This window comes from Carassius carassius, chromosome 40 (genome assembly GCF_963082965.1).
Source record: "Carassius carassius chromosome 40, fCarCar2.1, whole genome shotgun sequence".
NCBI lineage: Eukaryota > Metazoa > Chordata > Actinopteri > Cypriniformes > Cyprinidae > Carassius > Carassius carassius.
This window is the reverse complement of record NC_081794.1, coordinates 13,086,532-13,109,499: the sequence shown is the minus strand read 5'-3', so window position 1 is coordinate 13,109,499 and position 22,968 is coordinate 13,086,532. Positions and strand designations below refer to the sequence as shown.

At 36.1% G+C, this 22,968-nt stretch overlaps 2 protein-coding genes across 5 annotated transcripts; one reads left to right on the top strand and one right to left on the bottom strand.

The window, feature by feature from the left end:
- The first annotated feature begins 438 nt into the window (after nucleotides 1–438).
- tom1l2 (target of myb1 like 2 membrane trafficking protein) lies at nucleotides 439–15,638 on the top strand. 4 transcript variants are annotated; one of them, XM_059532050.1, is made up of 15 exons: nucleotides 439–588; nucleotides 1,170–1,254; nucleotides 1,621–1,699; nucleotides 1,839–1,988; nucleotides 3,214–3,348; nucleotides 3,509–3,676; nucleotides 3,769–3,885; nucleotides 4,021–4,154; nucleotides 5,319–5,376; nucleotides 7,429–7,594; nucleotides 7,697–7,811; nucleotides 8,918–8,990; nucleotides 11,341–11,400; nucleotides 11,829–11,862; nucleotides 12,828–15,638. In XM_059532050.1, the coding sequence occupies exons 1-15, from the start codon at nucleotides 462–464 to the stop codon at nucleotides 12,980–12,982; spliced, it is 1,656 nt and encodes a 551-aa protein (XP_059388033.1). In that variant the 5' UTR covers nucleotides 439–461; the 3' UTR covers nucleotides 12,983–15,638. The 4 variants fall into 4 exon arrangements, with proteins under 4 accessions (XP_059388033.1, XP_059388035.1, XP_059388034.1 ...); XM_059532051.1 differs by having other exon boundaries at nucleotides 440–588; nucleotides 5,319–5,367; XM_059532052.1 differs by lacking the exon at nucleotides 11,341–11,400.
- Nucleotides 15,639–19,461: 3,823 nt separating this feature from the next.
- On the bottom strand, nucleotides 19,462–22,096 carry LOC132122632 (forkhead box protein L3-like). Its single transcript, XM_059532994.1, has 3 exons — nucleotides 21,792–22,096; nucleotides 20,779–20,947; nucleotides 19,462–20,517 (listed from the first exon to the last, which is right to left on the bottom strand). The coding sequence occupies exons 1-3, from the start codon at nucleotides 21,899–21,901 to the stop codon at nucleotides 20,101–20,103; spliced, it is 696 nt and encodes a 231-aa protein (XP_059388977.1). The 5' UTR covers nucleotides 21,902–22,096; the 3' UTR covers nucleotides 19,462–20,100.
- Between the last annotated feature and the right edge of the window lie 872 nt (nucleotides 22,097–22,968).

Here is a 22,968-nt window from a genome sequence, read left to right as displayed (position 1 = left end):
AAACTGAGAGAACATTTGGAAGGCTCAGGAAACCTTTGCAGATGTTTTGAGTTGATTAGATGATTGGCCTGTCACCATATTCTTATTTGTTGAGATGGTGAATTGGTGTTATTATTATTATTATTTTTTTATGTGAGCAATAATCATCACAAAAGAACCAAAGGCTTAGACCACTTCAGTCTGTGTGTATTGAATTTAATACACGGGTTTCACATTTCACATTTGAGTTGAATTACTGAAATGAACTTTTCCACGACATTCTAATTTATTGAGATGCACCTGTGTGTTTTTAAGTGCTTAGTACGAAAGGGAAATCTGCTACATAACCATTATCAAACCCGCGGCATAAAGCAACGTCATGTCAGTGGAATAACTGATGTCCCTTTAATTAGCTGGCGTGTCATTTCAATAACTGACTGCATGCTCGGCCAATGGCTTTGCTGCCCTGAATAACGCGACCAATGGGAGTCGTCCAAGGGCGGGGCTTGAGTGTTTACTGTCTTATTGACTGTTTAGTCGTTGAGTATGTTGACAAGATGGAGTTCTTGCTGGGAAACCCGTATAGTACTCCGGTGGGACAGTGCATTGGTATGTTTTTTAAGGAATTAAATTATGGTTAAAATTTTTTTAGTAACAAGTTAACGCGTAAAGCGATGCTTTTAGGTAAGCCGCCGCTGTGTAGAAACTCATATGGATAGCTTAACAGTTAGCTGGCTGACAGCTAATGCTCATTTATGCTAGCTGATCTAACTTACCGTTAACGTTACTTCTCAACATGTGCGTCTTTAAATATAAATTTACTCAATTAATTAAATTAGTGATTTAAAGGGAGGCGTGGTGCTTTTAAGTAAGATGAAATACTACTTTCACTAACCAGCTGGTATTAGCTTGCTAGACAGTCGACACTGCGTGTATCTCTCACACCCAGTTTCATACCAAAAGCTTGAGATAATGTGTGTAAATGATTCATACTATTGATCAACTCTTATAAATGGACACTCTGTATAAGGAAACTGGCGGCTTGCTTTGGAAGATAACTAGCATGCAAGCACATACTGCTCAGCAGTTTGCAGTTCAGTGTAATATTATCAGTGCCTATGTTAATCAGCCTCTCTTATTAGTGAAAGACAGTAATCGATTATCTAATCAGTTTTTTTTATCTTTCCCAGAAAGGGCCACAGATGGCTCACTTCAAAGTGAAGACTGGTCCTTGAATATGGAAATATGTGACATAATCAATGAAACAGAGGATGGGTGAGACATGAAAGATGCATGGATTACAGCAGGTTGAATTAAGTAACCTCTGTTTTGATGTTATTTCAACCTTAGGAAACCTACAAACATTGTACAAATCCAGAAGATGCTATCATTGTTATAGTTGCACATTTAATTTATGGCTGAATGATCATGCATTCATAAGTCATTCTGTGGCCATTCAAATCCATTGCAAGGCCAGGGCATTACATAAATTGGATAATCATCACAATGTGTTATTTATGGAACATATCAATGGTTGCTTGTGGAAGATGATTAATTCACTTGACCTTGTCCCTGTAACTTCATAATAGATTGCTTACTAGCACCATGGATGTGTTATTTAGGTATTTATCTGATTTATAGGCCTAAGGATGCTATAAGAGCTGTAAAGAAGAGGCTTAATGGGAATAAAAACTACAGGGAGGTGATGCTTACGTTGATGGTGAGAAGCATGCAATGGGAACAATTCTCTTTGCAGTCTTACTAACATCCAATATTTCCTTTTTTTTAGATTATCCTGTTCATTTAGATTTTTTTTTTTAGATTGTCCTGTCCATTTAGATTTTCCATAATGTTTTCAGGTTCTTGAGACATGTGTAAAGAACTGTGGGTACCGGTTCCATGCGCTCGTCACCACCCGGGACTTCATTGATGGCGTTTTGGTGAAAATCATATCTCCTAAAAATAACCCACCTGCCATAGTGCAGGACAAAGTACTAGCTTTGATACAGGTATGGACTGAATGTTTGGAATGTTCAATAAGGAAATATTGTTTTGTTTGTGGTTTAAACGCAACATGAGGAAAGGAACTTTATGAAATTTCAAACAGAAGGGCTTAATAGAGAGAGTTAGGAGGTACATCATGAGGCGGTTACTTGATGCTCTGTAGTCAAGGAGATCCGACTATTTCGTTGGCACTGAAGTTGTGCTCATTACAACCTAGTGGATCAGGTTACTAGGTTTGGCTCAGATGACCAAGGGTGACTTCAGTTTGCTTGGTCTTGCATCTAATGTGATGCTAGAAGTTTCTATTTATGAAATTATTAACATGTCTAGAATGGCTTTGTCCAAAGAGAACTAGGCAAGTAAAGTCTGTGCTTTGCTTTTTTGTTTGACATTCAAAAATCATTATTTAAAACCGTTACCCGATTGTAGTACCAACACTACCTTTTAAAAGTCAAAATGTGTCTTGAGCATCCAAGCAGTGTTTTAGAATTATACTTTATGTAATAGCTGTTAAAAAAAGAGCTTTGCCATCAGGTAGAAATTACATTTGGAAATATATAAACATAGAAACAGTTCATTTTGTAATAATATTTCACAATATTAATGTTTTACTGTATTTTTGATTAAATAAACAAGCTTTAGTGAGAGACGTCTTTCAAATTATCATTACAAATTTTGCAACTCAAACTCTAATATTTTTCCAAGCCTCTATGAATTTCTTTATTCTGTTAAACACAAAGAAAGATATTTGTGACACTGGACCACAAAACCAGTCTAAGAGTCAATTTTTAAATCATAAATCATCTGGAAGCTTTTTATTGATGTATGGTTTGTTAGGATAGGCCAATATTTGGGCAAGATACCACTGTTTGAAAATCTGAAATCTGATGGTGCAAAAAAAAAAAATATTGAGAAAATCACAGAAATTAAGTCATTAGCAATACATATTACTAATCGAAAATTATGTTTTTATATAATTCCAGTAGCAAGTGTACAAAATTTCTTTCATGGAACATGATCTTTACTTAATATACTTAATATTCAAATTAATATCTATTTGTTAAGAAATTTTTGGGGAACTCTCCCTTGAACAAGCTTTTAAATGTTGAAGTAGAGAGGATCTAAGTGTACTGCAGTTATCAACTATATTAATAGCTATTCTAATACATTTTAAATTACAAGATTTCAAAGCATACATGACGTTTGCATGTACTGTACTTTGTACATCAGGCATGGGCAGATGCTTTCAGGAGTAGTCCAGATTTGACTGGAGTAGTCCACGTCTATGAAGAAATGAAGAGGAAGGGTATAGAGTTTCCTCGATCTGAATTGGAGACCTTGTCCCCCATTCACACACCACAACGGGTAGGTGTTGAAGTCAGATATGTTATAATTTGTTTGTCACACAGGTTATGACAGCTCTCTTTAAAATATTATGCCCCTTATCATTTACTTAACTTTATCACTTTATTTTTCCCTCTTTATCTCTGCACTTTCATTTATTGTCTTGCTCTGTTGATAATAGCAGCAAAGTGCTCCAGAGTTGGACCAGCAGAAATATAACGCCCCAGTTCAGCCCAAGCCACAGCCTCACCCTGCCTCTGCTCCTCCTTTCTCTGCCCCTGTGACCCACACTTCCCCACAGATGCCCAATCTGCACATGTCTGGGCCCATCAACCCTTCCCCTGAACAGGTACTCTTTCCTTCCTTCATTCTTCTAAATGGGATAGATCAACATTTGTTTTCATAGATTGCATAATGATTTACTAAAATATCATTGACTAGATTTGCAAGCTGCGCAGTGAGCTTGACATTGTGCGTGGGAACACGAAGGTGATGTCGGAGATGTTAACCGAGATGGTTCCTGGTCAAGAGGATCCATCCGATCATGAGCTTCTGCAGGTTTCTCATTCAGATTCTTTTTTGTTTTCTTTGCTTGAAAGAGCTACTGAAGGCCACTAGAGGGAGTGTTGGTGCAGCAGTATGTTGACTGTTTTTATTATTCAGTGTTACATGGTTTGCTTCCTTTGTTTAAAGGAGTTAAACAGAACGTGCAGGGCCATGCAGCAGAGGATAGTTGAGCTCATCTCACGTGTATCCAATGAGGAAGTCACAGAGGAGCTCCTGCATGTCAACGATGACCTCAACAACATCTTCCTACGATATGAGAGGTGTGATGAAGAACAATGAATTTACCTTTTATTTAAAGGGATACTCCACCCAAAAAAGTGAACATTTAGTCATTAATTACTTACCCCCATGTCATTCCAAACCCGTTAAAGCTTTGTTTGTTTTTGGTACACAATTTAAGATAATTTGGATGAAAACCGGGAAGCTTGTGACTGTCTCATAGACTGCCAAGTAAAATACACTGCCAAGGTCCAGAAAAGTATGAAAAGCATTGTAAGAATAGTCTGTCTGCCATCAGTGGTTCACCCGTAATGTTATGAAGCGATGAGAATACTTTTTTTTTATGAGAAGAAAACAAAAATAATGACTTTATTCAACAATTTAATTCTCTGTCTCTCCCCACATCACCGGATATGACAAACTGCTTTGTTTTGAACTGTCTTACAACAGACACGGGAGAGAAGACAATGGTGAATAAAGTCGTAGTTTTTGCTATTTTTGGACCAAAATGTATTTTCGATGCTTCAAAAAATTCTAACTGACCCTCTGATGTCACATGGACTACTTTGATGACGTTTTTCTTACCTTTCTGGACATGGACAGTATACCGTACACACAGTTTCAATGGAAGGACTGAGAGCTCTCGGACTAAATCTAAAATATCTTAAACTGTGTTCCAAAAATAAACGGAGGTCTTACGGGTTTGAAACAACATGAGGGTAAGTTATTAATGACATAATTTTGCAAATTGGGCGAACTAACCCTTTAAGGGACAAATGTAAGACCGTTATATACCGTTATCAGCATATGTAGAAGGCTTGTCTCTTGTCATCTCTGAGAGAATATGTGCCATTAATGCAGGGTTAGAAAGCTCCGTCAGTTTTTTTTAGTTTTTACTTCCACTTTCTTTATAGTGAATTGACAGAGATCAAGACATTCACCAGCTTAACTCTTGCGCAAAGTTTGCATGTTGATTGTGTGATATCCATTGGTTCGCCTTCATGGTAATTAAAACACAAATATTTCAAATATTGCAACGTAATATTGCACCTAATGTGTTTGGGATGTCATGAGAGTAAATGATGACAGAATTTAATGCTTGATTAAAAAAGGCTGTTTTAAGTTAGAGTGAGGTTTTAATAAATTGTATTTATTCTGGTTGCTTATTTTTCTTGCTTTTGAATTTTTTATTATTTTTTTTATAGATATGAGAGATTCCGATCTGGCCGAACTGCTCAAGGCATAAACAACGGGGTGGGTTGTGTCTTCTTTAAGAGAGCTGTTCTTTTATCTGTGTTAGCATCATTTCATCATCAAGATGTGTGTTTTTTTTCCCCCAAAACACATATAAGGTAATTGTTCACGCTAACAGCACATCTCGGAGTCACTCATATAGTTTCCTCTTCCTGTCATTGCTTGCTTTTTGCTCTAAAACATGCTCTGAGAATGTGTGGTACGTTTGCTTTGAGATGCATGGTCATTGTGTGGTTATTAACTGATGTGATTGCATGTTGGTGTTATTTATTGTGTGGTTTGGTCGGTTTTGTGATTTTGTTTTTCCTATTTTTATTTTCTGGTATTGCTAGCTGAGGGAGGCAAGTATAAAAGTCATCTAATCTCATTTTTTTTTACTTTGACATGCAAATGCAAAAAAAACTTTATGTCAGTATTGGCTGGTACATCTTCCTGTGTTTGTCCGGCATGTCTCGACAATGAACCTCCACTAGCATGTAGAATGCCTGTCCCACAGTCTGTGACTTTTGCCTTTTTTTGCCCTTTCCTCTACTTGCACTAGTTCCTGCACTGATTCAAATAACATAGGCTACATGGGGATTTACAGTATTAACAATGCATTTCATGTAATTGATAAATGATTTTTAACTGCACATATACAGTTATATTTTTTAGGGTATTGTAATAATTTCCAGGACTGCATGAGAGGCATACACTACCAAAAAATTTGGGATCAGGAAGATTTTTGAATGAATGAATTAATTAAATACTTTTTTTTCCCAGCAAGGATGCATTAAATTGATCAGAAGTGATAGTAAAGGATTTTAAATTGTTACAAAAAATGCTGTTCTCTTGAATTTTATATTCATAAAAAAAATCAAAACCAAATTTGCATGGTTTCTGCAAAAATATTAAGCAGTAAAACTGTTAATATTCAGTACTGATAAATCAAGTATATTAGAATGATTTATTTATGTGCCATTTGTGTATTGGATGCTGAAATTCAGCTTTGTTATTGAAGGAATACATTTCTTTTTTTTTATACAGTATATTAAAATAAAATTAAAAAAACAGTACTTACAGTATAACGTTAATGTATTTTTGATCAAATAAATGCATTCTTGGTTTCCTTTGAAAAACATTTAAAAATCTTTCAAAGTTTTGAGCGGTAATGTATTTTAGGCTTTTTCTGTTAAAACTGTTAAATCAAATTGTACTTTACACCACAAGAGTAAATTCTAATGAGCGACGAGATCCGTGAATACATATTTAATATAGTGTACCATAATTCACTGTCACAGAATCTTAATTCCTACTGTTTTCAGCCCTACACAAGATAGTATAGAGGAGACTGAGATTTATGTGCAAAGAGTTATGGGGTAGGATAAGGACATGTAGTCCAGGTCATCCACATGAGTTATCATTGTTATTCTTGACCATGTGTTATTGTCGTAGTACTAGCAGTAGCAGTAGTAGTCGTATTGATGGGCTCACTCTTGCCTTGTAATAAATAACTTAAATCCTCTTATATTACTTGACATGAGCATGTGTCACTTGTGCCAAGACATTAACAAATTATGTATTTGAAAGCATGTTTTAAAGTGCTTTTAAATGAGATACTGAGAGATTACAGCAGCATAACTTTTTCTAAGTGGCAAAGAAACAAATGCTATGAGAAACATTCACACACATTTAATAACAATTAGCCTGAGAATATCCATTTGCGATTCCTCTTGTGCCCACTATAATAATCGATGTTCCTGTACAGTCTGAAAACTTAACCTTTTTCATCAATCCTTGGTGTACCCCGAGTTACAAATTTGAACTTCCCCTCACAAAAGAGTTGGTGAAACCGGTGAAAACAATGTGTATACCACATCCCAACCATTCGTCTTCTTGACCTTATATAACTGACTGCAGGGTCTCTCTTTTTAAAGTACGTAAAAAAAAAAGTAGAAGTACTGTATGTAAACCAGTTCAAAAATGTTCATGGTGTAAAGGTAAGATAGCAAAATAATTTCATCACCACAAAGTGTCCATAATCAATGTGTGTCTATGTGAAATGGTGTTGTGTATCCACAGGTCCTGAATGAGGCCACAGAAGATAACCTGATAGATCTGGGACCAGGGTCTCCTGCAGTGGTCAGCCCCAGGATTAGTGCTACTCCTCCGTCCAGCTTGCCTCCCTCTGTGGCTCCGATTCGCTCCGCCTCACCAGTCACTCTCTCCTCCAGACTGGCTGGTTTGGGTGAGTCTGGTGCATTGGTGCAATTTTTTTTTTACATTTTAGATATCAAGTGGGAAGCTCTCTTTGTTTGACTGTACTAATGAGACTACCATTGCTTTACAGATGTGGGTTCCAACAGTGTGAGTGGCACCTTGACTTCATTGACTACTTGTCAACCCCAAGATGACTTTGACACATTTGCCCAGACCAGGACTGGCACCATGCCTGAGAGGAAGAAGTATGATACAAATCTATTTCATGTAATAAATAGATTATTATGTGTAATAGAGTAAGATGCCTCCTCAAAAGGGATACTCAGAAAAGAAAATTCTCTCATCATTTTCTCACCTTCATATAACACCCCAGATGTATATAAATTAATTTCTTCAGATGAACACAATTGAAGAATTTTAGAAGAAAAAAAAAATGAGTCCATATAATGCACTTCTACGGTACCTCCGATGTTGATGCTTTATAATCCACACAATACAAGCATGATGCTAATCCATAAGGGTTGAACTTTGTTGAACATCCCAGTTGAACATTGTTTTCTTAAGCGACATAATAGTTGTGTGTCAGAAAAATACAAAACAAATTCAGCTTTTTAAACCATAAACCATCACTTCCGATGAATTAATCATGCATGTGACAGCCGAAAATGATGCATCATAGCTTTAAAAGTTACAAATATTAGTATTTTTCTTACACATACCTATAGTCAGAACCCATAAGACAGACTTCTACCATCTAGAAAACATTGATTTATAAACTTTAGCTGTGTGGATTCCTTTCGTGTTCACTTTGTGTGGTTTTTTTTAAGCGTCCATTTTGGAGGTCCCGTACATTTGCATTGTAAGACTCATAGTATCCCTTAGCAGTGTGCTATTACGGATTAATTTTGTTCAGTTTGGAGATAGCTTTATGATGATACATCATTCAATATTTCATTTATTAAGGGGAATAAATGGAAACATTTGTAAATTCAGTTTTAATGACACTAAATTTTAATTTAAAAGAAGGTAAATTTCATCTTTCCCCACTCCTTAAAAAGATGACCGCCTGTCTGGGGCTAGAAGGTCTCAAATGGTAAGATTTTATGCCAGATTAAGTGTCATTCATTCATTTATTGTTTTACATTTCATTTTTAAAGTGTTTATTTACTTAGACAAAAGGGGCCCCTTTTCATGTAAAATACCAAATCAAGCTGTCTGAAATAATACATTTGCAGATCTTTATTATAAAATAAATGTTTAAAGAGGCATTGTTCCCTAATATTATGATACAATTTATTTTATATGATGTTGTGTTATATTAGCTTTAACATTGCTCATTTTGAACTATCAGCGCACCATTTGAAGACACGAAGGCTTCAAGTGGAGTGGCCCCGACTTTGGATGTCAGACAACAACACACTGGGGTGAGTTTTCTTTAACTCTCTCTGTGTGTATTTTTAATTTAGGACAGTTTCTTGCCTTTTCCATCAGTATATGTGCATTTGGAACCATTGTTTCAACGTCCAAGGCTGCGTTTACACTTGGCATTAACATGCAACCTGTATCTGGACGTTGTCCACATACACATTGAAAAGAGAAATGTAAATGCGCTTCTGATCGGAATGTTATCCGATCAGCATGTCCTGGTCCAGAGGTGATCGGATCTCTGTGTAATGTAAACGCAATCCAACCATCGTGTCTACGTTCGGAGGTCAACATCACCTCTCTCTCGTGAACTGTTAGGAAAAAAAGACGGAGAACACCTGTGTGGAGACTATTGAGACTCCTACATACACTTATCTCTGATTTGTAAAATGTCCCGTGACTGAAAATGCATTTCAAAAGAAAAAACTTCAGGTTGACTTTGCACCGGGCCATTCCCTGCAGACCTATTTAAAAAATTTCACGGGAAAGACCGATCCGATCGGTAATCCAGATAGAAGTTAATGTTGTCAAATGTAAACGCAACGAAAGGGGCATCATAGAGCTGGATATTGAGATACTTATTTTGGAATGGTTGAAAAGGCAAATGAATTGTGGCTATTTTCAAAGGATACCAAGGTACGTAGTACAACATCAATATACGTAGTGAAGCAAAAACTTTAAATTAGTAAGTGAGAAGAACGTGACTTTGAAGGGTTAGTTCACCCAAAAATCTAAATTATGTCATTAATAACTCACCCTCCTGTCGTTCCAAACCCGTGAGACCTCCGTTTATCTTTGGAACACAGTTTAAGATATTTTAGATTTAGTCCGAGAGCTCTCAGTCCCTCCATTGAAGCTGTGTGTACGGTATACTGTCATTGTCCAGAAAAGTAAGAAAAACATCATCAAAGTAGTCCATGTGACATCAGAGGGTCAGTTAGATTTTTTTGAAGCATCAAAAATACATTTTGGACGAAAAATTGCAAAAACTACGACTTAATTCATCATTGTCTTCTCTTCCGTGTCTGTTGTGAGAGAGTTCAAAATAAAGCAGTTTGTCATATCCGGTTTGCGAACAAATCATTCGATGTAAACGGATCTTTTTGAACCAGTTCACCAAATCGAACTGAATCGTTTTAAACTGTTCACGTCTCCAATACGCATTAATCCACAAATGAGTTAAGCTGTTAACTTTTTTAATGTGGCTGACACTCCCTCTGAGTTCTTTGACTTTGCCCCAGTCCACAGCATTCCATTCACTATACTTTCTGCAGAAGATCAATCTGTCCCTGATGTTTTTTTGGAGAGAAGTGGCTTCTTTGCTGCCCTTCTTGACACCAGGCCATCTTCCAAAAGTCTTCGCCTCACTGTGCGTGCAGATGCACTCACACCTGCCTGCTCCCATTCCTGAGCAAGCTCTGCACTGGTGGCACTCCGATCCCGCAGCTGAATCCTCTTTAGGAGACGATCCTGGTGCCTGCTGGACTTTCTTGGATGCCCCGAAGCCTTCTTTACAAGAATTGAACCCCTTTCCTTGAAGTTCTTGATGATCCTATAAATTGTTGATTTAGGTGCAATCTTAGTAGCCACAATATCCTTGCCTGTGAAGCCATTTTTATGCAACGCAATGATAGCTGCACGCGTTTCTTTGCAGGTCACCATGGTTAACAATGGAAGAACAATGATTTCAAGCATCACCCTCCTTTTAACATGTCAAGTCTGCCATTCTAACCCAATCAGTCTGACATAATGATCTCCAGCCTTGTGCTCGTCAACATTCTCACCTGAGTTAACAAGACGATTACTGAAATGATCTCAGCAGGTCCTTTAATGACATCAATTAAATGCAGTGGAAAGGTTTTTTTGGGATTAAGTTAATTTTCATGGCAAAGAAGGACTATGCAATTCATCTGATCACTCTTCATAACATTCTGGAGTATATACAAATTGCTATTATAAAAACTTAAGCAGCAACTTTTCCAATTTCCAATATGTATGTAATTCTCAAAACTTTTGGCCATGACTGTACATTTCAGTAAGAAAAAAATATTTCTGGAAGCAAGAGTTCAGATTATACTTGTATTTTTAGATATTAGTTACTGATATTATTCAGTGGGTGTGGCTCAAAAGAGTCTTGAATTACAGAATTTTGCGTGACACTCAGTGAAATTACCAAATGTCTCCACATGGGGGGTAGTTTGCTAATATTGTTTTGATTAAGATTTTATGTTGAAGTCTTATTGTTTTTGTTTTTTGTTGTTTGTTTGTTTGTTTGTTTCGTCATGTTTTCTTGGGATTATTATTTTATTTATTATTTGCTTGGCTCCGGCCCATGGTTTGGGCCCATAGGCAGCTCTTGACCAGTCCTCTGTCATGGATGACATTGAGGAGTGGCTCTGTACTGATGTGGTGAGATTTCCTGTCCTTTCGTTTATTTTCTTTAGGACTTGAGCCATTTTTCTGAAAAGAAATATGCTCTTATTACCACATATTTCTTTTTGTTTGCCTTTTTGTTTTTGGCTGATTTCCCTTCATCCTCTTTTTGGGGTCACTAACGATTCTCCTTGTATGGTTTTGCTGCATTCCTTCCTTTCTGGGATATTCTCACAATTGTTTTAACTTATTAAAATATACACTGTGCATAGTGAGTAGACTCTTGCTTGCTTTACCACTTATTTTCTATACTAATTACTCTTTTGGATGTTTTGGGTAATGTAATTTGGTTAAATGAAGAATGGGTAATTTTGAAGAGAAAAAATGATCATGTTTCTTGGTCTTTCTTTTTGTGCAAACCTAAATGCACTGAAGTCTTTAACCCTTTTTCTGCTTTCCTTCAGAAAGGAGATGAAGAAGAGGGTGTGACAAGTGACGGTATGAAGAACTACTTGATTTATGCTACCGTTCAGAAATTTTGGGGGTCAATGGATTAATTTGTTTTTGTTGTTTTGTTGTTATTTTTTGGGGGGGGGTAGGCTTTTTGATGTTTTTGTTTTTAAAGAAATTAACACTCATTAAATATGCATTAAATTGAACAATAGCTGACAGTAAAGACATTTATAATGTTGCCAATTATTTCTGTTTCTAGTTTATTTGAACTTTCTATTAACTGAAGAACCTGGTTTCCATCATGTCTTCCATAAAAGGTTTTTACACTGTGATAAATACGGTGGCCCAGTAGTGCACAACACAACGCAATTAAAAAAAGCAAATATAAGCTCACAACACAGCGTAAATGTAAGTGATTGATCTTAATATGTGTAATCGATTTTTAAATGAATAACATGTTTTTACTGAATGTTTGGATATCCTTATAATCTTAATTCATGAATCGAGCAGAAAATAAATCAATAATATTTTTGATTTGGACCGTTTAGCTCTGCTCTTTCACCCGTTTCTGCAGACCAACTGCCCCCTAGTGGTCAGGAGCTTTTCCGTTGTGTTGTGGCTTAATGTTGTTGTGAGCATGTGTTTGCTTTTTTAATTTCGTTTTGCTGTGCACTACTGGGCCACTGTAGATAATAATTGTTTCTTAAGCAGCAAATTAGCATATTCAGATCATCTCTGCACGATGATACAACACTGAAATTTCAGCTTTGACATCACAGGAATTGCATTTGAAAATGTATTCTGATTTTAAATGGTAATTTCACAATGTTACCATTTAACTGTATTTTTAATCCAATAAATGCATCCTTAGTGAACATAGACTTGTTTAAAAAAAAAAAAAACATTAAAAACCAACCCCAAACTTTTGAACAGTAGTGTTTATGTGTTCATAGTCCCAGCAATTATATGCAGATTTTGACTTTAAATTCCCCATGAAAACTTTCTTCCAGAGTTTGACAAGTTTCTGGAGGAGAGAGCCAAAGCATCAGAGATTGTGCCCAAGCTGCCGACACCCCCGAGTGATGAGCTTTCAGCTGCTGCCGGCGCTTCTGCAAATGCGAGTAAAAAGGCAGGCAGGTCTGAGGACCCTGTCTTTGCCTTGTAGATAAGTGTTAGATCCTCTGCTCATGCGGAAGTGATGGGTCAGCCGCTTTGCAGATTCATGAGCGTCTCCTCTTTCTCTCCTGCTTCCTGCTTCTCCAGCACAATCAACACTACCACAACTGAAGTGATCAAAACTGTCTCATGATCTAGACATTTTCATAATGGACATTTTCATACTCTACTTTTCATTCCATTCAAAATACTGTATAAGATCCATTCATAACTCCCTTTAAAAGCATACCGTTCCTTGTGGGTTCGAGAGTTCAGTGTCTATTTTTTTAAATTGATATTTGTGGTATAAAGCAAGGAAGTTCTTGCAATGTCTACTACCAGATCCGGTCATGTCTAACTTTGTGTTCCCTGTGGTTCTGCATGCAACAGCTGGATAATCCAACTTCGCTTTCCTCATTAATTATCTGTAAAGGGAGCTAATAATCGTTTTTTTCTTCTTCTTTCTTTTTTTAGTTTTATTTACCTGTTGATTTGCTTTAAAGGGATGTTATACATAGGATTATTTATGAAATTTCCAATTTATACCTCTGACAAGGTGAAAGCTAATGGTAGCGGTTCAGCTGGCAATTTTAAGATTGTGTCATATTATCAGAAATTAGTACCAGTTATTAAATAAGTTTTAAGCATAGTCATTATTTATTCAAATTAATTGCTTAAAAGTGACAGAAGTGACATGTCTGTACCACATCTCTAATATTTCACTGGATACTTTTAAATGCTATTTTACTTGGCAAAACCATTGCCTATTAGAAATGATTAATAGGAACAAAAAGTATGTATTTCAATTGAATTTGCACTGAAAGAATTATTTGCCTTTTGGCTGTGTTAAAAGAGCTTTTGTCCAAATATAAAATTTAAGCTGTCGTTCATTTCGACTCGTCTATTACGAGGCCGAAAACAAATGGAGTTTCCAGAGAACTGATGGTGACTGCGAGGCAGTTTAAATTGGATTTTACATTGCACGACTGCAGCACAAGTGGTGTCGAGCGTAATGTTATTATTGAGAATGTAATGGATCTGCCTTAAAGAAATGGTTGTGGTCCACTTACGGTCATTTAACGTCATTTCAAAATCAGAGATTTGGTTTAGTGAGGTGAAGTGCTGATGTAATATTTTCGTTTGAGTGCTGTTGGGTACATACTGTTTTGATGGACCAAATGTTTAACCTTGGCAAATAATTTAAGTGTAAAGTCAGCTAACTTAAGACCTATATTGCTTTTAATGTCCAGAGGAGTTTTAGTTGTGTTTGTGTTTGATTATATTTGTTCATATAGGTGAGCACAAATCAAAGGGACGGTGCACTTTTGCATGGCTGATTATTTATGATTTTACACTACACACAATATGTATTATGAAGCCCAGATCTATTGAGTAACTAAGCTTTGGCCCTCTTGCACTCATAATTTCAGTTTGAAAACTGGGATTTTGAGGATCGCCGCCTTTGGCAGAATTATTGGGAGTTCATTACGCTGTGTTTGTGGACTGGAGCTGTAAGGGAAACAGTTTAGGGATCAGGTGTCGGTGAGATTTAGTCTTGTTAGTTAGGTGTGCTTGAGAAGATCTAAGAAGAAATTCAAGGATAGCTGTAGCAGGGATGCAGCTCGATTATGCACAAGCATTAATATTAAAATATTATGGATACTTCTGTTGATAATAGGAGATTTGAGTGACACAGTTGATTAGTTTCTTTCATGAGATCTGTATCTCCTTCTACATAACTAATACGTACGCTAAAATACACTCAAATCTGACCTCCCATGGATGTTAACCATTCCATTTAAATGCTGTGGTTACTGATTTTGACACTATCACTGAAATGTTTCATCCTGGATAAAAAATAAATAAAAACATGATTAAGTGAAGTTATTTATCCATTGATCAGCATCACCTTCAATGAATTTTTCAGCAATTGTGCAATTTCATTACTTAATGCTGCACTACAGTTTGATTTATTTAAAACAAGTTTTGGCTGTAAATTAGTCTCTGTAATGTACAGTTTGAGAAAGCAAATTTTATTTATTTTTTTCTCAGAAGACAGTATTGGTTACTGTATATTAGAATGGAGGGACTGTAAAGATTATAAATCATAGATTTGGAGTTTCCTTTTTTTTTTTTTTTTTTTTTTTTTAATTGACTGACTTATTGCAATCAGACAAAAGTGATGCCCAGTATATGGTCAGGTTATGCCAATGTCTTTTGTACCATTGAGAGCATTTCTTTATAGGAACGGCACTTTTCTTCTCTTTGATATGTATTTGGAGTTGTGTGTGTGTGCGTGTCTCTGTATCTGTGTGAACAACAGCTCTTGATATACTGATGTCTGCTGCAGACACCGTGTTTATTCTGTATTTACCAAGGGACAGGAAAGAGAGAATCTAGCTTTCTAAAAGGACACATCTCTACAAAGAGAAGTGTGACTGTGTGTGTGAGAGAGCGAGAGAGAGAGAGAGAGAGAGAGAGAGAAGGGCTGGAATAAGTTGTACTCTTTAGCAGGTGATCATTTCTCTGGTCAATCTTGGTTTTACAGATTGTACTTGTGTTGGTCTGTGTGCTTACCTGTTGTTATACCTCAAGCTGCTCTCTGTATTGTTTGATTCATGCATGTGTTGAACTCCAATAAACTATACCAAGATGGTGATCTGTTACCTGACTGTCTATTGAAGATGTATGTTATATTGATTATATGGCTTTGTTTTAAGACTGAATTTTCTGCTGACTTCTCTTCCTCAGCTTTTATTTTCAAATGTAGCTCACTCAAAACTAAATGTTTGATGGCAAACATAAATAATAAATGTTTGATGAGTAGAGTGATCAGTTGCTTCCTCATAAATGTTAGTTTACTGAATTCGCCGTATTGAGCCTCTATTTAAAAAAAGCCTGAAGTGAGAACGAGATCTTTAGCTGCACACCGGGCCTTGGACGTCTCACAGGAATTGCATATAAGATATATCATTCAGATCATGTATCAGCCTTGGTGAGTATAAGACACTTCTCTCAAAAACATTTTTAAAAAAAAAACCTGATCTCGAATTTGAAGAGTTGTATGCTTCAAAACCCAGCAACCAAGAAAAGGCCAGAGAATCAGCCTAAATGAGCTATTTCTGGAGAAGGAAGAAAACACAATCAGAAAACCTGTTTCAGACTAAAAAAAAAAAAAAAACCTAAAGCCTGGATAAAAGTAAATCTTTCAGCAGGAAATGATCTCAAACAGAAGGCCAAATGAACAGGAAGAGCTGCTAAAGATCTAGAAGGTGAGTGTCCTTATCATAACCACTTTATTTCAAAGATACTTCATTAGTTTTAATTGCGTGACTGTCTGCCAGTGAAGGGGTGACGTTGTTTCTCGTAAACCCCCGAAGACAGAATCCTCTGTGCATGTGGACAAATTTGACAACAATTAAGAGGAAATGATGCAAGCACCAATGAGAATCAGGCTCGCGTGGCACATTCCTAAGGGGTTAAAAATATAACCTACAGTATGTTCGAAAGGCTGTAGTAAACACCTGTAACAAGTGCATAATCACTTCCATCGTTGGTGAAATTGATTATTTCCAAATCATAATGCAAGGGTCTTTTAATGTGTTCACATTTTGGGCTCTGGGATTAATTTCATGAACTCCATAATTCAAATAAATGGTTAATTGTTGCATAAAAAACATGGTTTGGGTAGTTTAAAAGCTTGTTTTGAACAGCTGCACAACATTTTCATGACATGGCCTGCTCAGTTTGGGGTCCGCTGTGAAATGGGGGTATTTAGAGATTATGATTACCAAATTCTATATAATAATTCTAGTAGCCGGTGTCAGTCCAAACCACACCACTGTTCATGTTTTAACAACCTCATAACCCACAGTTATTTAAAGAGCTCTCTTCAGATTCTAGGATTATTCAGAAGCGTACATACACATCCACCACTTGATCATTCAACAGAGTTATTCAATGAATGCGACATCCTTAGCATCCACTAAAAATCACACCTTAAGGAAATCACGATTGCTAATCAGGGACTCATTATTGCATTATTAGATTGCTTTATTATCCCTTTTTAAGAAGCATTTTATAATAATTTACTGGCCAAAATCCAATTTGAAAACGGGACAAGGCAAGGAAAGCTAAACATTTTGAGTAAATGAGCTGTTTATGTTTATTATATGGGTGCTATTATCGTTGCACATCACTGATTTCCCAATTTCCTCATTCAGTGCTGTTTACTTAGCCCTAAGCCTCTCATTTCACCTCGCTGACAATGCTTCAATATAATGCAACACATGTACTGTATGCACAAAAAGGGTTTATTTACAAATATGGGGGGGGGGGGGGCTAAAATTTTTATCTTAAGATTTGTACAATGACAGATGAGCCAAGCGAAAAACACTGTCACAATATTCCTAAACCAGAAGAGACACATTAATGGGTGAACTATGAATTGGTTTTTCATTCTAACAAAAATAAGAGTAATCTTAACGCAAGAATGCTGTCGGAGCTTTGATTTATTTTTTTATTTTTTTATGGGGGCTTTTAAGATCAAGCCTTGAAGCACTTTATGCTAAGTTAATTTACCCAAATATATCCACACCAGAGCGCACAACATCAACAACGCTGTTAATAGAAACCTGCTGATCCATAACACTTTTAGAGTTAGATGTTCACTGGGGGCAGTGCAATATTTACCTTAATATCAGTGATCGATCAGAGGATTTGCAAGCCGGCATAAGGCGTTTAATTATAATTGCATCGGGATAGATGTTGTAGTGGCAGCAGGATTTGAATAAGGTCACATCTCCGGCTAACCTTGCAAGTGTAATGTTATATTAAATGCCACTCATGTTAAGTGTGTTGAAGCCCTTTTGATGCAGTCACTCCGTAATATAAAGGTTAAATTGAAAAATGTCCCCTCCTGAGCACAAAGCAAGCCATGATTGATACACCTTAGAAGGAAAATAAATGTTAACAGGCTTCCGCTCTAAACTCCCGGCTTTATGAGTGATATGTATTCTAATAGAGTGTTTGAATCACATTTATAAATGGAAAAGGTCAGTCAGAGAGATTAGGGAGATTTGGAGAAGGTTAGACTGCGCTTGTCTGACAGTCCGTTAATATTCAGTTATGTCTATTCAAATATGTCAAAGCATTTCTATATCATTAATATGAATTTTCTTGATGTGTGCGTAATGGACTTTTTACTTTGTAAGTTACAAACAGTATGTGGGAAATGAAGAAAACCAAGCACTCTTGTTTTCGTTCTTTATGATAAATCATAAATAATTTGCCTAATTAGTACATTACTGAAAACTGGCTGCAATCTAGAGTGTTCATTTATTCATAACCTGGTTTTTTTTTCAACGAGTGCTTCATTTTAGTAAGAAGTTCACAATTCTAATGTCAGAATATCTAATCTGTTATAGAAGATTAGAATATTTAGAGAATGTTTTTTCAGATCCTGAATGTTGCAGACGGGGAAAGAAAGAGTCTTTAAGCAATATTTTAAATGATTACTGCTTCATTGCCTTATATTGGCAGTCAAACAATATTTAATAGATTCCAGCATTGCTATCTCTTATAAACCTACAAATTTAGCAGATATTGTTTATTGTGTCATAGGCTAGTTGGTCACTAAGCTTGTTTGAATTTGACTAAAAATGAATTGACCAAAACAAGGGCTATGATATATTGTGATCAATTCAGCAGAGTAGCACATCTCACTTTTCCCTTAAAAAAAAGCTTAAAGACACTTTCATATAAACAGAGATTCCCGAACGAAATGACAGGGCTTTAGAGACGGAGAGCTCTGGTTTTGCCCGGGGGAGTCTATCAGTGATTGATACGGATCACAGACCGTCAGGGCCAATGATACACATTATAAACAACACATGTAAACAATAGAGTTGTGCAGTAAGCAGGGAATGCTGATTACACCAACCCCATAGCTATATTAGCGCATTTGCTTGCAAACACTTCACATTCTACAAACCCGTGCCTGCAACACCAACACACCTCAGATGAGCATGAGATCTGTAGTTTTAACTTTATACTTTAAAGGTGAGGAATGAAAAACGTGAGTTATGTTTGGGTCACCCTTTACAATAAGGTCCCATTAGTTAATGCATTAGCTAATATTACTGATAATAAGCAATACATGTATTATAGCATTTATCAATTAGTTAGTTAATAAAATATGTGTATATGTTCACGTGAACTCAAGTCCATTAAATGTGAACAGACACAACTTTTTTATTTTATTAATGCGTTAGTAAATGTCATATTTAACTAATTGTTTTTTTATGTTAATGTTAACAAATGGAGACATACTGTAAAGTATTTCCTACAGTATGTTTGACATTAAAAGAATGATTGATTTAATCAAAATCAGCTGTCTGCCCTAGTGAAAAATAACATATTTGAAATACATTTATTTCATGCTAAGTATACTACAAATACATTTACATATTTATGTGCTTAATAAAAATGCCCTGCTATTGTACTTTTGGTATACTGGTATACTTAAAGTCTGATAAATTTGGAACAACTAATTTTGTACTTAATGCACTTTAATCGTGCAACTAAAGTCCAACTTAAGATATACTGAGGTATATATTTGTGATAAAGTGGGGAACTATTACAATACTTCAGGTACACTTTAAATATCTTGCATTCAAAGACAGATATTATTCAAATATCATACAGTCCTCATCAACAGTGACATTAAAACACAATTTAGACTTAATATTAAGAAATGTGCATTGTGTACAAGTAGTACTCCAAATAAAGTGAAATTATAAGTTTTATATCAGTAAGCTGTGAGCGACATATCAGGAAAAATGTTAAGAGATTTGAACTGTTCTAAGTATGAAATAAATATATTACTTTTTTGAGGATGGTATGCCTTCAAAGATTCATGACGATATGTGGATCTTTTCAAAAAGAGCATTTTTCTATATATATTATTATCAATATCATTCAGTATTATTATATTTTTAAGTCACTATATGCACACAACAAACTGCATGTGCCTACTTGACAAGATTTGCATTATGGGAAAGACTGTTTGCGCACTATAGAAGCCTTAAAGTTTTTTTTTTTTTTGACTGTTTCAGTCTATGGTTTTGGTTAGATGGTCCAGAAGTGTAGACTGAGATGTTGCGGCTCCAGATGATGGATCACAGCTCCAGCTCCACTGTTAGGGGCTCTGAACCCGGGCAGAGGGTCCGGCGTGGAGAGGATGTAGTCAATGCTGAATTTGATCTCAGGCTCAGGTTTGCTGAGAGGCGAGTTGTTTTGGGCCGGTCTGTGACTAGTGTTCACAGGGCAGAAAGAATCTGAATCCATGGGTCTTACTGCAATGCCCTGATGAGTGTCCATGGCAACAAAGGGTTCGGCTGGCTCCTTCAGGCCCATTTTTAAGTTGCGTCTGCGTCGGCGCCGACGAAAGTTGCCATTTTCAAAGAGGTCCAGCATGGACTCGCAGCCTGTGGCGAATGTCCAGTAATTACCTTTTCCTTTCTCGTTACCTTCCGTACGGGGCACCTGAGGAAAACGAATAATCAGCAGCCAGTTACAACAAACCCCTAAAGTTAGGAAACCCATTAGTAATAATGCCTTTACCTTACTAATTATAACTATGGGTTTTCTTTACTATTTCTTAAACATTTATTGCAGCTGAGTACAGATTTCAGATGCAAAGCATAAAAAAACAATCTGGTTGTTTATATATTGGAAATTGGTCATTAATTTATTTTTTTTTTTTGACGTTTACGTTTTAACATACACATCCAGTCTCCATCATACCTTTATAAAGCAGCTGTTTAGAGAGAGGTTATGACGAATTGAGTTTTGCCAAGCCCTCTGGTTGGATCTGTAATAAGGAAATCTCCTCATGATGAACTCGTAGATTCCTGATAGGGTAACTTTGTTCTCGGGGCTCTGCTGTATAGCCATTGCTATTAGTGCAATGTAACTGATAGACAGAGACGGAAAACAGATGTCAGAGAAAGAGTAAGAAAAGATTTGTCCCTTCAAAGCTCTGTATCCCCTAATTAAGGGTTTACAGGATTATTTGTAATCATTCATACATATGCGGAAATAATTAATAGAATATTACAAATATGATATACTTTAAATGTAAAAATATACTTTAAATATAAAATTAATATACTTGAAATGAAACTCTATTACTCTATTAATATTGATAATATTGTAAGAGACTCCACATTGCAAGTGCATTCTTATCAAGCCAACAGCAAACAACTTTTCATAATTGCTAAAGTTACTATAATTATGATAATTAATACATATTGCTGTAATTATATATATATATAAATACTTGATCATACACACATACACATATATACATAATATATATTTATTTAATAACTTGTGTTATTATAATAACATTTCCTTAATTACTTATAAACGTTATCACTTTCTATAATGCCTAACACTTCATTATTGTACCAACTTAAGAAATACATTTTGAAATATACAATAATAAAAAACATCATAACAATAATAACATTAACTAGTTTTTAATTTAATTTACAAAATAATTGTAAAAGTGCTAAACAAAAAGTGCTAATTTATTAAATTAATATATAATTATTTAGTAAATTAGGCTACTATTGATATGATATAATAGAATAGAATATAATATAATTGTTAGATTATTTCACAACAATAATATAATATAATATAATATAATATAATATAATATAATATAATATAATATAATATAATATAATATAATATAATATAATATAATATAATATAATATAATATAATATATAACAACAACAATGAAATACCTGTAAGCTGGTCGACACACTTTCTTCTCTTCATCAGTGGCACATGAGGGGTATCCTTCTCCATCATAGTTAAAACAGTTATAAGGATATTGCGAACTGTCAAACATCATCAGACGTCCAGGGTGGCAAGCCTTTATGGTTTCTAGTAATGAGAAAGGCTCTAGCTGGCCAAGACAAATGAAGCAGCGCTCATGAGAAGTGTTTGTGAGTGTGTGTACTGTAGAAGTGACCGGCTGCTGCTCAGATGCTCATATAATGGGCGTACATGACTGGAACTACTGTAAACGTCTGAACCCGGGGCGTGATCAACAAACTCCAGTCACTCATTCACTCTTTGATTCTGGGTGGTCCGGTCCTACTCGGGATTGGGTGTTTTGTATTTTTCGTGTTTCTTTTTATAGTCTGATCCTCTTAACTATAATTGAATGACGAATGAAACGTTAACAAACATGTATCTCGTGGCTTTAGCATGAACTCTTTCAGGTTGTTTATGTTGTGTTGAGTTAATCACATATCTCTCGGCAACGACTCTTGGCTTCTGTAGATGCAATCTATAATGCGGCATAATAGCCATAAATTGTGTTTCCGTGACTAAAAAGGGGATGTGTGTTCAAAAGAACATTAAGTGGCATATGAGGGACCGAGAAACACGAGCAAACAGCCCGCAGCGCGAGATGTCTGTGTGTGGCCTCCGATCGACCTCGCTTCCTTGTTTGGACACATGCAGCTCGGACATCTGGGACCGAGCTCATTCATTTTTCTTTTTAAATGATAGGCTACAATTCGTCAAAAACGCCCTTGATTTGATAATTTAGCAGGTGAGGCTTGAACAAGGATTCACGTTCCGTTGTTTTGCGTTCGTTCGTTTACATTGAAGTTTACAAACGCTCATGTGGCGTTTCCTGTCTGAGTGCACCGAGAGTGCGATCTGATAACGGTCCCTGCGGAGTCCCGCTCCGTTCCCATGACGCCGTTTCCTCTGCTGGACCGTCTGCGGCTGCTGTGATCGCTGCAGCCCCCCTGTCCCCCCAAACTAGACCAGACCACTGCACACAAGACCATTACTGCACCAGCAGAAAAACACTGTGCACCAGGGGCAGACATTAACCAGGGCTGCAGGCAAAACTCCCCCTAATAATTAAAAGGTAGGGGCAAAATGACCCCGTCTCCCTTTTTA